Source organism: Tachypleus tridentatus, unplaced genomic scaffold, assembly GCF_004210375.1.
Source record: "Tachypleus tridentatus isolate NWPU-2018 unplaced genomic scaffold, ASM421037v1 Hic_cluster_2, whole genome shotgun sequence".
In the NCBI taxonomy this organism is placed as follows: Eukaryota; Metazoa; Arthropoda; class Merostomata; order Xiphosura; family Limulidae; genus Tachypleus; species Tachypleus tridentatus.
Window position 1 is genome coordinate 17,660,637 of NW_027467782.1, and position 13,642 is coordinate 17,674,278.

A 13,642-nucleotide genomic window follows, 5' to 3' on the forward strand; every position below is an offset into this window, starting at 1 on the left:
ATGAGTGTCTTTGACTCGTTTACCCCATTTCTCATGGCCAAAAGTATATAACATCAGACAGCGTTGAAAATTATGGACCTTTTAAACAGAGCCTCGAAAACGCTCAATGGCTGAAAACAATATTGCACAAAACGCTGCGAAAACACCTGAAATTGACTACCAGTTTGGAACTTAATTGGTTGTTTGTATGTTTCTAAGTATAAAGCAACAGACTAGGTTATACACACAGTGTCCACCCTGGGTGTGAAACATTAATTGTGGAGTTATAGGCTTTCAAGCTGACCGCTAAGCCTGTAGAACGCTTCGTTTGGACGCTTATACAATTCACAATTGTTCAGAACATATGCAACAACATTACAATAAAACATTTTCTTTTATATACGTATTGAATTGATTTTTGCCAAGTTACCTAATTAATGTGAACTTCCTTAAATGTCCAAACTCCATTTCATTAATTAATTTTCAGTTTTAGTCATTTTGTTCCGTCCGCACTTTTTGTTTGTCGAAATAGAATTTTATCAAAACAAATCTAAAACTATTTCTTTTTTAGAAACATAAGTAAGGTATACAAATAACAGTACACTGTTCTAGTATAATATGTTATGACTACACTCATTTGTTGTAATATATTATAAAATACACTGTTTTGTTATAATATACTAGAAAAGTATAATTTACAGTTTATCGCGCTAGAATGGTTTAATTATATACTCACAGTATAGAATTACATATTTTATGGTAAAATATAATAAACCAGAATAATTGACATGATAACTATCAGAATGGTTTATAATACATCTAATAGAGCGTTCTATGCCATTCTGTATCCTACTATCTCAGCATATTTTATTGTATACTATATTATAACCCAACTGTTTATAATATATCTTATTAAAACAGTAAACGTTACCATAACGCATACTATAAAAAATGTTTCAAAATGTACATTTAGAAAATTTAGCTTCATGACACATGCTATAGAATGTTGTATATTGTAATGAATTATGAATAGCTGTTTGCAATATATTCACAATAAATTGTCGTATCAGCACATTTCTCCACGAAGAGTTATTAATGCTTACATCAATAAAAATATTACTCTTTTCATTTCTATAGTACACCATTTTCTTTATAGTACATAAAAGATAGATATGTAATGATTTCAGTTGTTATAACAGTATGACATACAATACGTATCATAAGAATTAATCTGTTTGAATCAAATTGCAGGAAGAACAAACTACAACATCAATATAATAGAGGAAATGAAATATTGTTACTTGATTTTAGAAGAACGCGTGTAATCATAGAATACAAGACATATTTAAAACACTGTGAGCGGAAGCTTTGATTGTGAAGAAGTGAAATAATAAACGATTAGATCCCGAGATATCGCTTTCCTTCATTTCCTTGTTAGAGATTGTAAACAAATACTTTAACTGGAAAGGTAATATTTCCTTTCCTTTGAACATTTTACAAAATTATTCAGACAAATCCAAGAACAGAGTGCAGCACAGATAAAGACAGGATTCAACTTACAGAAAGTAACATCATAAGATACCTGTGCTCTACCCATCACGGGTATCGAAACCTGGGAAGCCCGGCATGGCCAGGTGGGTTAAGGCGTTCGACTGGTAATCTGAGGGGCGTGGTTTCGAATCCCCGTCACACCAAACACATGCTCGCCCTTTCAGTCGTAGGGGCGTCATAATGTCCGGTCAATCCCACTATTCGTTGGTAAAAGAGTAGGCCAAGAGTTGGCGGTGGGTGGTGATGACTAGCTGCCTTCCCTCTGGTCTTACGCTGCTAAATTAGGGACGGCTAGCGCAGATAGCCCTCAAGTAGCTTTGCGCGAAATTCAAAAAACAAACCAACAAACAATCGAAACCCGGATTCTGGTATTATAAATTCGCAGACATGTCGCTGTGACATGCCACTGTGGGACATTTTGGAGTTTGAAATAATATATATATATAGTTTTTGATACTTTACCCTAATAAACTAAGGAACTCTGCACTTTCCAAATAAACTCTTACTATCATACAAGAAATATAAATTTTGAAAATTATTCTATCTGAACATAGTTTTACGGTACTCCTTTCACGCTATTATTTAATTCAGATAATAATACATTGAATTGATATTAAGCAAATTCACTGACTTTTTAGTCCAACCATGATATTTTATTTACATCCCCTGGTGGTAAACCAAAGAAAGTTAAAGATTGACTAGCTATCATATCCTGTTATAACTTAATATCGTCTCTAAATGGAATTCGCACTGAGTTAAAATCCACTCACATTTTCTCCTAATATAATTTGTATTATAGCCCTATATTCATTCAAACTGCCTCTAGAATCTAGATAGTAAAAGATACTATATTTATGGGTTTGGCAGTATGAAACTTAAATTATACTATCCATAATTAATACTGCTTTCTATATTGGCTCATTATATTCTTTCCAGATATACCTTAAAGTATGCTGTCCGTACTTAACAGTGCTTTCTAGAGCGGAGCATTATATTGTCTCCAGATATACGTTGTATTATGCTACATACAGATGTGATTTAATGTGCCCCCGAAACGTTTCTGATACTACATTTTTTGCATTATGAAGTCATAGCTATATTTGGTTTAGGTACAGGTTAATACTATCTTAACATATTACTTAATACTTCCTCATATGTGTCTTAATACTACTTGCAGATAAAAAAATTAACATTTATGGCTAATTTTACGTATTTTTAATACTTTTATATTCCACAAACTGATTTCTCGTCATGTATCTGAACGCTTTTTTTAGCTGTTTATAGAGTTAAATTTATAATAAAGTAATAAATATCAATTCTTGAAATTTTCTGGTAAATGATTCATAAAACCAACAATTATATTTTAAGTTACAGATAGTAACAAATGAGACTTCTCTCGTTAGGCTTAACAAAACAGAGGTACGGAAACAGACATCCGACTTCCTTTGTGTCAAACAGAAAGATAAAGTGAACCGTGCTGCTCTATAATATTTCACTGATGATCTTCCAAACGTAATTATAATGTAATACTGTTGTTTATTATTGTAATTACGTGTCAAAATTACGAAGAATTTAATTCGCTATACATCGCTTTATAGTTTCATTGTTAAAATTAAATCTGAAAAATAAAGTATGTAAGCTATAATGTGTCTGAAGAGATAGCTATAGGCAAACAAATGAAATAGTAATATTAGTATTGTTGTTACAACTAGTTCAAATAAAATACTTGTGAATTAACATATGCGAGGTCATCTATGTTATCACCACATAACCCGTAATAAAAACTGTTCGTTTTTTCTTTTGTTCTTGTCGTTTTTTGCCGTACTGAATAAATTGATTCTATTTGTTTTCAATACTTTATACTGCGTATGGTAGAAAACAATAGCTGAGTTTTTCACAAGCATGGTGATTTCATTTTGGTAAGTGAACTAACACTAAAATAAAACAAAACGTGTTAATTTTGGTGTCATGTTTATAGGTGATAAATAACCATTATCAAACCCGTTGTACACTGAATAATAGTTCTGATGTTGTGCTTATACGAAATAATATTTGTAACTTATATCAAGCAAATATAACGATTCTGAGCTTGATTGACCATAAATCAAATACCTTCTCGATTCAGGCTTTTAATAACAATTTTACTAAAAAAAATCGGCATATATATTATTTTATAATAAGGTATATTTATAACAATCCAAACTATACATTTATATTTACGTTAAGTTGCAAAGTGTTTGTTTCACACACTAAATTATAGTTAGTGTAAGGTTGTCCTTTACCATTATACTCTAATTTCAAAATTACCAAAAGCGATATTTTAAATTTGTATAGAAGCGATGTTACGTATGTAAAACATAGCTGTTGTTTTACAGATGCTATTCTTTCATAAAACATGTAGTGCACCTAATACCAGTTATAGGGACAGTACATCACAAAATTAATAGTTGTTCAGGATTAAAAAACAACTTAACAGATAGCGATATGTTTATACAAAAATAAATCGAAATATTGTAAAGAATGTTAAAAAATATAATTGATAAGAATAGGAGAAACAATAACTTGAATATATAAAACTTAAATACCACCGCTTGGATACCGATCCTATGAAAATACGCCTGCCGACGAACTGTGTACATGAAGCTACGCCCTTCTTCTTTGTTTGAATGCAAATCTGGCACAGAAAGCTTCAAATTAGCCTTGAGTTACGCCTCCAGTTCTAATACCCATACCAGCTGTCTTGAGAATACATTTTTACTTCAAGCGGGTTCCTTGTTATCACGAATTACGCCGACACTGTTATTCTTATTGGATGATATGTAGAAACGTCACCTAACTCCGCCTTCTTACCAAACTCCCTTTCTTCTAGAGTATTAATAACGATGGTAAGTTTAGCGTCATCGTGAGGTGAAAGTCAGTTTAGAATACTGATCGGCTGTATTAATAACTAAATACTACAGCCGGCAAGAGTAATCGAAGCTTCGTATATGGATCTTTTTCCGCGAATATTCGAATGCAATAATATTCGAAATTCGCCTAATTAATATTAATAAATATTAACTTACCATTGTAGAAAAAATGAAGTCAAATCTGAATAAATAACACTTTATTTAACTTTTTTTGGTAGTTGTCTGCTAAAGAGGAAAAGGAAATCCAACTTTTGTGAACATTGCATTGTGGGTACAAGATTACAGTAAACCTTCTTAAAGTTGCTACTTTGGCGCCAAAAGACTTTAAATATGGAGGATCAAGGCAGAAAGTCTGCTGTTTGGAAGTATTTTAAACTAGATGGAAAGAAGGCAGAGTGTCAGCTCTGCAAAGCAAACCTGTCATTTTGTGGAGGTACAACAAACCTAAGAAATCATATGAGTAACAGGCATAGTGGAATTTCCCTAACTTCCAACAAACAGGTGAGCAGTGAGCACATGGCTGTTTGACATTTCTGAACCTGCAGGAATATTCTGTGTTTAAAATTATATTATCCCATTTTTTTAAATATATGTTTTATATTTATTTTATGTATAGCTAGCAAATATATAATTAATTATTCACCTGCATTTGCAGGACTCTAAAAATGTTACTGCTGCACCTACACTGAGACAAACAACACTCCTGCAGCTGAATCCCTGTGCTACCAAAATGAATGTACACAGCACTGAGAGAATAAACAGGAGCCTGGCTCTTATGTGTGCTGTAGATTTTAGACCACTCAGTTTTGTTGAGGGTGTAGGATTTAGATATTTTGCAAACCAGTTAAACCCATCATACAAAGTTCCTTGTAGAAATACTGTTGGTAACTACCTTACAAAACTGTACAATGATGCCAAGACAGAGATGATTGGAGAACTGAGAGACCAGCATGTTTCACTGACCACTGATTTGTGGACTAGTAATGCAATGCAAGGTTACATTACTATCACAGAACAACACATTGACTTGCAATGGAAAATGCACTCAAATGTTCTGGGCACCAGACTCCTTTCTGATAGACACACAGGTCAAAATATTGCTTCTGAAATTCACAATCTGTGTTCTGAATTTCTAAACACCAACAATATTGTCCACTTAACTACTGATAATGCTGCAAATATGCTTGTGGCAGCAGAAAAGTTAGGCATTTCTCACTCTGGCTGTTTTGCCCACAGCCTTCAGTTAGCTCTGCAAGATGGGCTTAAGCTTGCACCCATTGCAAAAGCCCTTGGGGCAGGGAGAAGGTTGGTTACATTCTTCAACCATTCTGTTCTGGCCACAAGTGCCCTAAAACAAAAGCAAGTTCAGATGGCTACTGAAGCCCAGAAGGAACAAGTAAAGAAGGGTCCCATCATTGCAAAGAACCTTATACAGGATTGCCCTACAAGATGGAACTCTGCGCTGGAGATGGTGCAGTGACTGGTAGAGCTCAGAGTGCCCATATATGCAGTGTTGGTAGACGCTACCATTGTAAAAAGTGGAGAAAGATTTGACATTGATGATGTCTTTTGGGACACGATGCATACAATAATCCCAATACTTCATCCTTTTGCAGAAGCCACTGAAATTCTTGGGAAGGAAGATCTTCCCACAGGGTCCTCAATTTACCCTCTGCTGACAGATATGATGGAGGACCTTAAGACCACAGAGGAAGACAAAGCACTAGCTAAGCAGTTGAAAAAAACAATCAGTATGGGATTGGTGAAAAGATTTAAATTCTTGTCAGAAGATGGAGGAATCATTAATGAAGGTCTGAATAGTTCCCTGCTGAAAGCTTCAGCACTTGATCCTAGATATAAAAGTCTAAAATTTTTGACCGAAAGTCAGAGAAAGGAACTTCATGCCAACATAGCAGAAGAAATCAGGAGATCAAGCAACACTGCAGAAGTCAAGAAGGAACCTGAAGCAGATGAGGTAACAGAACCACCTGTAAAAAACCCCATTATGTCAAAAGTTTTGAGTTATGTAATGGGTGATACAGTAGACTTGACAGAAGGCAGTGATGTTTCTTCAGTTGAGGAAGAGTTGGCTGATTTTGTCAGAGAGCCTCTAAGGCCACCAAACCCTCTTCAGTGGTGGTCTGTGTAGAGGTCAAGGTTTCCATCAATTGCTTCAGTTGCTAGGAAATACCTGTCTATTCCTGGTACATCAGTACCAAGCGAACGTACATTCAGCACAGCAGGTTTGACCGTCAGCAAGCTAAGGGCTTCCCTTAACCCTGAACATGTGGATCAATTGGTGTTCCTGAACAAGAACTTGAAGTCAGCAGTCAAAGCCAACATGACAGTCCCTTCTGATTTTCTCCCTGCATCTGATGCTCTCCCTGCAGTTACAGTTACCTGTACCCCTTCGAGTGCTGCCAGTACTAGCTCACAGGTCTCTAATCCAGTTTATCCCCAACTTCCTGGGCTTCCATCCTCAAATGTAAGGAGGAAACACCATGAACAGGAATGTGCATACACTCAGTATTTTCAGTGAAAGTTGTTTTATGAGGTTTTTTTTACAAATGTTTTTATTGTTAGTGTTTAACTTTTAATATTTTCCAAGTAACAATGGACAGAGCATTAATAATTGACCAGGATGTGGAACAGGTCTATGTGGCTGCAGCATAAACTCAGTATTTTATGTCTATTTTAACTTGTTTAGTGTTAATTGTTTTCTGATGTTTTTTTATGTTCATTAATAAAGTTCATGTTTATTAATAATGTTGTTTCCAGTGTGTAGAATAAAAGAAAACAAACAACAATAATTATTTTGACAAGTATTTTATTCAACACAGTATAGTAATATAATTACATAAATAAAATAATAATGGACAACAATTTTACAGCATCAAAATAAGAAAAAACAGGTCACAGGTGCCAGAAGTCAGCTTTTGTACAGAGGGCTCACATTGAACAGAGCAGCAACAATATGGTTTACAGTAATACATTACCCATGGTGCACTGTGACAGGAAGTTCAAGAAAAGAATGTAAACTTCAGTAAATGATGAAAAACAAGTTATTTCTACTCTTTACTGGCATAAATATTGCAATTTAAGGTAAGTTAATTATTAATTAATAATTCTAAAACGATCTAACAAGTATATGCACGAATATTCGGATATTCACGAATTTTCGCCCACGAATATTCGAGTGCCGTTCTGACATTCGTTGACCGGCCTACTAAAATCAAAGCCTAAGTTTTGCTGTGGGGAAACAGGGTGCCCCGAGAAAACCCACTTTCACAGGACAGGCGCCGAAAGTTTTGCCTGTCCTGTGCCCGATATCTGAAAAGAGAATATATATTGTTAACATGAGTTTAGTTCTTTAGATACTTTGTTGTGTAATTTGTGATTCTTGAAATATGTTGTAAGGTGAAATGTATTTTGTTGGTGCACTAGTTAATTTGTATAATGATGCCGTTAGTTTGTTTCTGTTTTCTGCTGGCCCGGCATGGCCTAGCGCGTAAGGCGTGCGACTCGTAATCCGAGGGTCGCGGGTTCGCGCCCGCGTCGCGCTACAACATGCTCGCCCTCCCAGCCGTGGGGGTGTATAATGTGACGGTCAATCCCACTATTCGTTGGTAACGAGTAGCCCAAGTGGCGGTGGGTGGTGATGACTAGCTGCCTTCCCTCTAGTCTTACACTGCTAAATTAGGGACGGCTAGCACAGATAGCCCTCGAGTAGCTTTGTGCGAAATTCAAAACAAACAAACAAAAAAAAAAAACACTGAAAAATAATTAATTTTAGGTAAGTCATGGACATTCACAGTATTCCATATAGCATATTGTGGTTCAAACTGCTCAGTCGATTTTGTTGTAGTTTTGTGTAACAATAACATGAATAAAAAAATAATACAATTAAGTAGGCAAATTTTAATTTTGTCTCAACAATCATGAAATCATGTATTTTGCTTATTATCAATCTTTTGGTGGTCCAATCTATTTACAAGAAAGGTTTTCAGTGGTGTTTCAAGAATGAGTCTACTTTTAAAGGTTTTTTACCCAAATGATTAGAGATCACTAAAGGCTTAATAGAGATATCCTAGTACCATAGGTGGTACTGTTTTAGAGTGAGGCTGCATTCTTAAATTAAGATGATTTTTATAACTTCATGGTCATTTATTTTTGGTTCTATGTTTAAAGTAAAATTTTTTTTAAAGATGCACTTTGTAAACTTGGGAGGAATTTTATTATTTTCACTGAATCCAGTTTCCAATTTTCTGCAATATAGCATTCTAGACAGTTATTTCTCATAATTATGTCTTCACAGAGAGGTGTACTGTATTTGAAGATAGCTGGTATGAGTATTAAAACTTTCATTAAAATAAATTAGAGAACAATGTTTCAACCTTCTTAGGTCTCTTTAATCTTCAGGATAACAAAAGAGTTTTAATACCCATACTAGCCATCTTAAGATACATTTTTACTTCACATGGGTTCCTCATCATCATGAGAGAGATATAGTTTTCTGTTGTTTCATTATCTTCCAAACCCTTTTCAGTCGACTGCCATACCTACATATCTTGGCAGATTATCTTGAAACTTGGTAGGGTCATTACCAAGGTCCAATATGACCAGGCAGTATTTTCATCTCATTTATTTAGGCTTTTTAAGGGGTCAAATGTCAAACAACCCAAAAATATATATTTTGGACTCTTGTGTGGTTATACTTACAGCAGTGTAGAAGACAACTGGCACAAATGTAAGTATAATGTGAGCTTAATTAATACAATGACAAACAAAAATAGCTAGATTTGCCCATTTCGAATCTTTTTTTTTGGGGGGGGGGGTAAGAGATCCAAAACAGCATAATTTAGAGATATTTGTTGATCATTTACTCAGCCATATTTTGACCAACTTACATGGTATCTGGTACAAAGATATTTTTGTACAGATTCCAAACATTGACAAACAAAAAATTGTGAAATTGTCCATTTTTAGTAATTATAAAATGGGTTAAGATGCCACAAGAAAGCATAACTTTAGAGTTGTTTGATCAGTCGCAGGTTTCATGGGTTTTGTTTTATCATATCCCACAGAACAATTTGCTGCCTAGAAAATCTAGGTAAAGACTTAGTGAACCACTCTGTAAAAGGACAACCAACCTCCATATGTGTAAAGAAATCTGGGCTTTAACTGCCAGACTCCAGTTATAGTTTGCTACAGCAAAGTGTTTTTTTTTAAGTTCCTTAAAACTATTTTAAATTTAAGTATATATCTGTGTTACAGTAGGTCTTGATGCAGTGATTCTTTATAGACTTATCAGGATTATGTTTTTATTCTTCAGGTTACAGTAGCTCTTTCTTTACAGATCTAACATATATTTTTATTCTTCAGGTTACAGTAGCTCTTTCTTTACAGACCAAACATATGTTTTTATTCTTCAGGTTACAGTAGCTCTTTCTTTACAGACCTAACATATGTTTTTATTCTTTAGTTTACAGTAGCTCTTTCTGTATAGATTTAACTGACTTTTTATTCTTCAGGTTACAGTAGCTATTTCTTTACTGGCTTAACAAATTATGTTTTGTTCTTTAGGTTACAGTAGCTCTTTCTTTACTGGCTTAACAAATTATGTTTTGTTCTTTAGGTTACAATAGCTCTTTCTTTACTGGTTTAACAAATTATGTTTTGTTCTTTTAGGTTACAGTAGCTCTTGTTGCTGCAATTTTTTACAGAATATCCATTCAAACTGTTCTGTACTTCACATTGAGTGACAATCAGACACTTACCAGCATGGTATCTCTCACTACCTCAGTCACAGCTGCACTGTTGAACCTTGTGTGCATCATGACCTTTAACCTGATAGATCACTTAAATAAGAAAAATTAGGGATATGAAATTCAGCTATTTCTAGTTGTGTAAAAATGTACTTTTTATGGCTTTATTCAAGACGATATGGATCAAATACCTGCTTATAGTGGCATGTATATATAAGTGTGTGTTCATATGGATGTATCAAGTACCTGTTTATAGTGGTATGTGTGTATATATATATGGACAATGTATATATATAAATACATATGTAACAAGTACCTGTTTATAGTGGTATGTGTGTATATATATATATTTATAGTGGAATGTAAGCATATTAGTTTTATTGTTTATTTTTTACTTTGATTTCTTAATGACTAAAAGGAAATGTTATGTGTTTTTTCGTGTAATTTTAAGGTTGTTTCTTGTTTTCTGTTCAGCTGTAAATAATGTAAGGGTTTTTTTTTCATGTTTGTATTTTCAAGAATGAAATTAATATAGCTTGAATTTTTTTATGAATGCACCAAAATAATCATAAGAAAATCTTTATACTTTCGTGCCAGAGAAATTATTAAAATAATGACAAAACCTCAGTATTTAAGTTCAGATGCAAGTAACACTACTATATATTTGTTTTGTAAGATTTTCAGTAATACTTTTCAGTTTTGGCCACTTCAGCCATGGAAGCATTATTATATGACAGTCAATCCCCACTATTCATTGGTAAAAGAGTAGCCTCAGGTGTGGCTGTGAATGGTGATAACTGCCTTCCCTCTAGTCTTACACTGCTAAATTAAGGACTTCTAGTCCAGATAGCCTTTGTGTAGCTTTGTGCAAACTTCAGAACAAAGTAAACCAAATAACCTTTCAATTTCTTTTTTATGATCACACCCCTCATCTTTGAATTGTCAAATACCAGGCACAGGAATTAGTGCATGTTAATTATGTATTTGTTCTTTTACCTTTGGGCTGGGCATGTATGTAAATTTGGATTAGAAAAACTTGATTTAAACACCAAATATTACAAGCCAGAGTAAAAAAAAATCAAAAGAGAATGAACACTGAACCAGGGATAAAATTACCATATTCATAACACACTGATATCTGACACATTTTGGTATTATTTTATTATTTGTATGTTAGGCCTAGTGGTCAGTGTGCTGAACTCTGAATCTGGGTGTTTGTGGTTCTAATTCTGTTGCAGCAAAAATGCCCTTCAACCTTGGGATTATGGAAATGTTGTAAAAGTGATTGTCAAATCCTGCTATTTGATTAAAGTAAGCCAAGAATTGGCAATAGGTGCCATTTCATAGTCTTATCAGTTTAAAGTTAGGGATGGCTAGTGTAGATGTTCTTTCTGAAACAACTGACTAACTATTAACCTTTTCTAGATTTATAGAAGAATGTGCAAAGAAGAAGACCCTTCCACTTGTTTGGCGATCAAATAAAAAAGTATGAATTACGAAAACTTTGTTTGATGACTGGTAAAAAAGCTAATTTTGTCCAACAGCTGAACATTACTGCAAAGAAAACAAACAACTTGGACTTTAAAGCTTTGTTTTTATTATGTAATGCACCAAGCCGTCTAACGGGACATTGTGACTTTTACGAAAATCTCAAAATTCACTTTTTTTCCATTCAATAGAACATGTCCACTGCAACCAACGGATCAAGGTGTCATTGCGATGTTTAAAGCTTATTATTTTGGGTGAACTTTTCTCAAGCGAGAAAGGCTACAACTAGAGAATCTGCGCTATCTATGACTGAATTGTGGAAAAATTACAACATCAGAAGTGTTATCGAAAACATCATCGAAGCGTGGTTCCAAGTTAGCAAGAGTAACACGAGAGCGACGTGGAAGCACGTTTTGCCTGATGGCGCAAGTCATTCCTGCGGCTTTGAGTCCGAAATAAGGGATGTTTCCGAAGACGTCGTCAAAGTTGGACACAACATTGAATTCGAGTCTTTGGAAGTGGCTAAGGTTCGAGAGTGCATTTACGCACATTCTCAAGCTCTCGACAATGATATGCTCCTTAATTTAGACCAAGATCGGGCATATCAGGAAAAAGAAGAAAGTCCAGAGTGTAACGAAGGTGCTAGTGAAGAGCAGGAAGAATGATTTATCTTACGGAAACTTGAAACAATGTTTCGGGCAGTGGAAACTGATACATACTTAATTATGAATCATGATCCAGTCATAGAGTGCGGTTATAAAATGTCATTCGATGTTACCGAGAATTCCATGAAGAAAAAGAAAATGGTGCCACCAAGAAGAGATAGATTTATTTTAATCAGTAAATTTTTAAACTTTTTATTTTTCAAAATAAAATATTCATTCTTTTAATTTTTCAAAATAAAGTTTATAAATTAATATCGCTTTCATTTTATCTCATAGTTATTTCTGTTTTTCTAACTAATCAGGCTTAATTATTTCTACTATGAAGAAATCCCTTATGATACCCATGTATCGTTATTTTTCCTGTTGAAACTATTCCCCGCTCAATGCTGATTCAATCAATGCGGTAGTGTTTCTCACGCATTAACCGCCCTGTACGAGGTATTCCTGTGTATTCCATTCTGTAGTTTTGTACCTATCAAGAATAAGACTAATCACATAACCTGTTAGTTTACCGTTAGAAGCGTATAAATGCAGAGACGAATTGACATCAATAACCTCGTTTCATTCCTCGACTAGTAGCTGAAGTGTTTAGAATGAGAAGTCATCGCTGCCATGTTGTCTTCATCGATCAGTTCAATCCTGACGTCTCAGTTGACCCCAGAAAAACCAAAATTCTTCACCGAGGAGGCATGTTACTGCAGCTTTCAATACTCCAGGACCATGCATATGTATGTGAACCATGGAAAGCAGATATCAACGTTCAATGCTCTCCTACCTAAAGTTCACGTTGCCTGTATTCGATATTTATTAAGAACGTTCATTTGTCTTAACTCCTGCTGGAATTCAACATTCTCTGGAAACCACAACTTTCACGTTACTCCATGCGGCTCACAGAATTCATTCCAAGACCACAGCATTGCCAACTAACTTTGTTAAAGTTGTGACCGAACACAAACAGGTAGCTGATTTTATACTTAACCACGGATGTACCCTACAATATTTTCATTTTATTGCCGAACGCCCCCAACATCGAGCAACTAATCTTCAAAATGCCACCATTGGACCTTTGCCACCAGATTGTATTACAAACTCGTAAACTTTAAATCTTTTCGGCTTCGCTATTAATTATCAATCACTAGCCCAGTTAAATTTTATTTCAAGCAAGGCGAAGAAAAGGTCTCTTCTGAGTGCTCTCGATTGCTTTGCATTTCTTCTTGAGATGCAAAGTTTTAAATCGAAGTACCTGCCACGAATTTTATTTATTTATCAATGGAATTGTTAGTAG

The 13,642-nt window shown here is 34.6% G+C and overlaps 2 protein-coding genes and 1 pseudogene across 2 annotated transcripts; all 3 read left to right on the forward strand.

Moving 5' to 3' along the window:
* The first annotated feature begins 4,629 nt into the window (after nt 1-4,629).
* LOC143242849 (uncharacterized) lies at nt 4,630-7,660 on the forward strand. Its single transcript, XM_076486449.1, has 2 exons — nt 4,630-4,940; nt 7,331-7,660. The coding sequence occupies exons 1-2, from the start codon at nt 4,770-4,772 to the stop codon at nt 7,484-7,486; spliced, it is 327 nt and encodes a 108-aa protein (XP_076342564.1). The 5' UTR covers nt 4,630-4,769; the 3' UTR covers nt 7,487-7,660.
* LOC143243235 (E3 SUMO-protein ligase ZBED1-like) lies at nt 6,019-6,429 on the forward strand (the record flags this gene model as incomplete). Its single annotated transcript, XM_076487085.1, has 1 exon — nt 6,019-6,429. A coding segment is annotated over exon 1 (411 nt), but the record flags the coding sequence as incomplete, so codon positions are not given.
* On the forward strand, nt 6,420-6,993 carry LOC143242848 (E3 SUMO-protein ligase ZBED1-like; annotated as a pseudogene).
* Nucleotides 7,661-13,642: the final 5,982 nt, after the last annotated feature.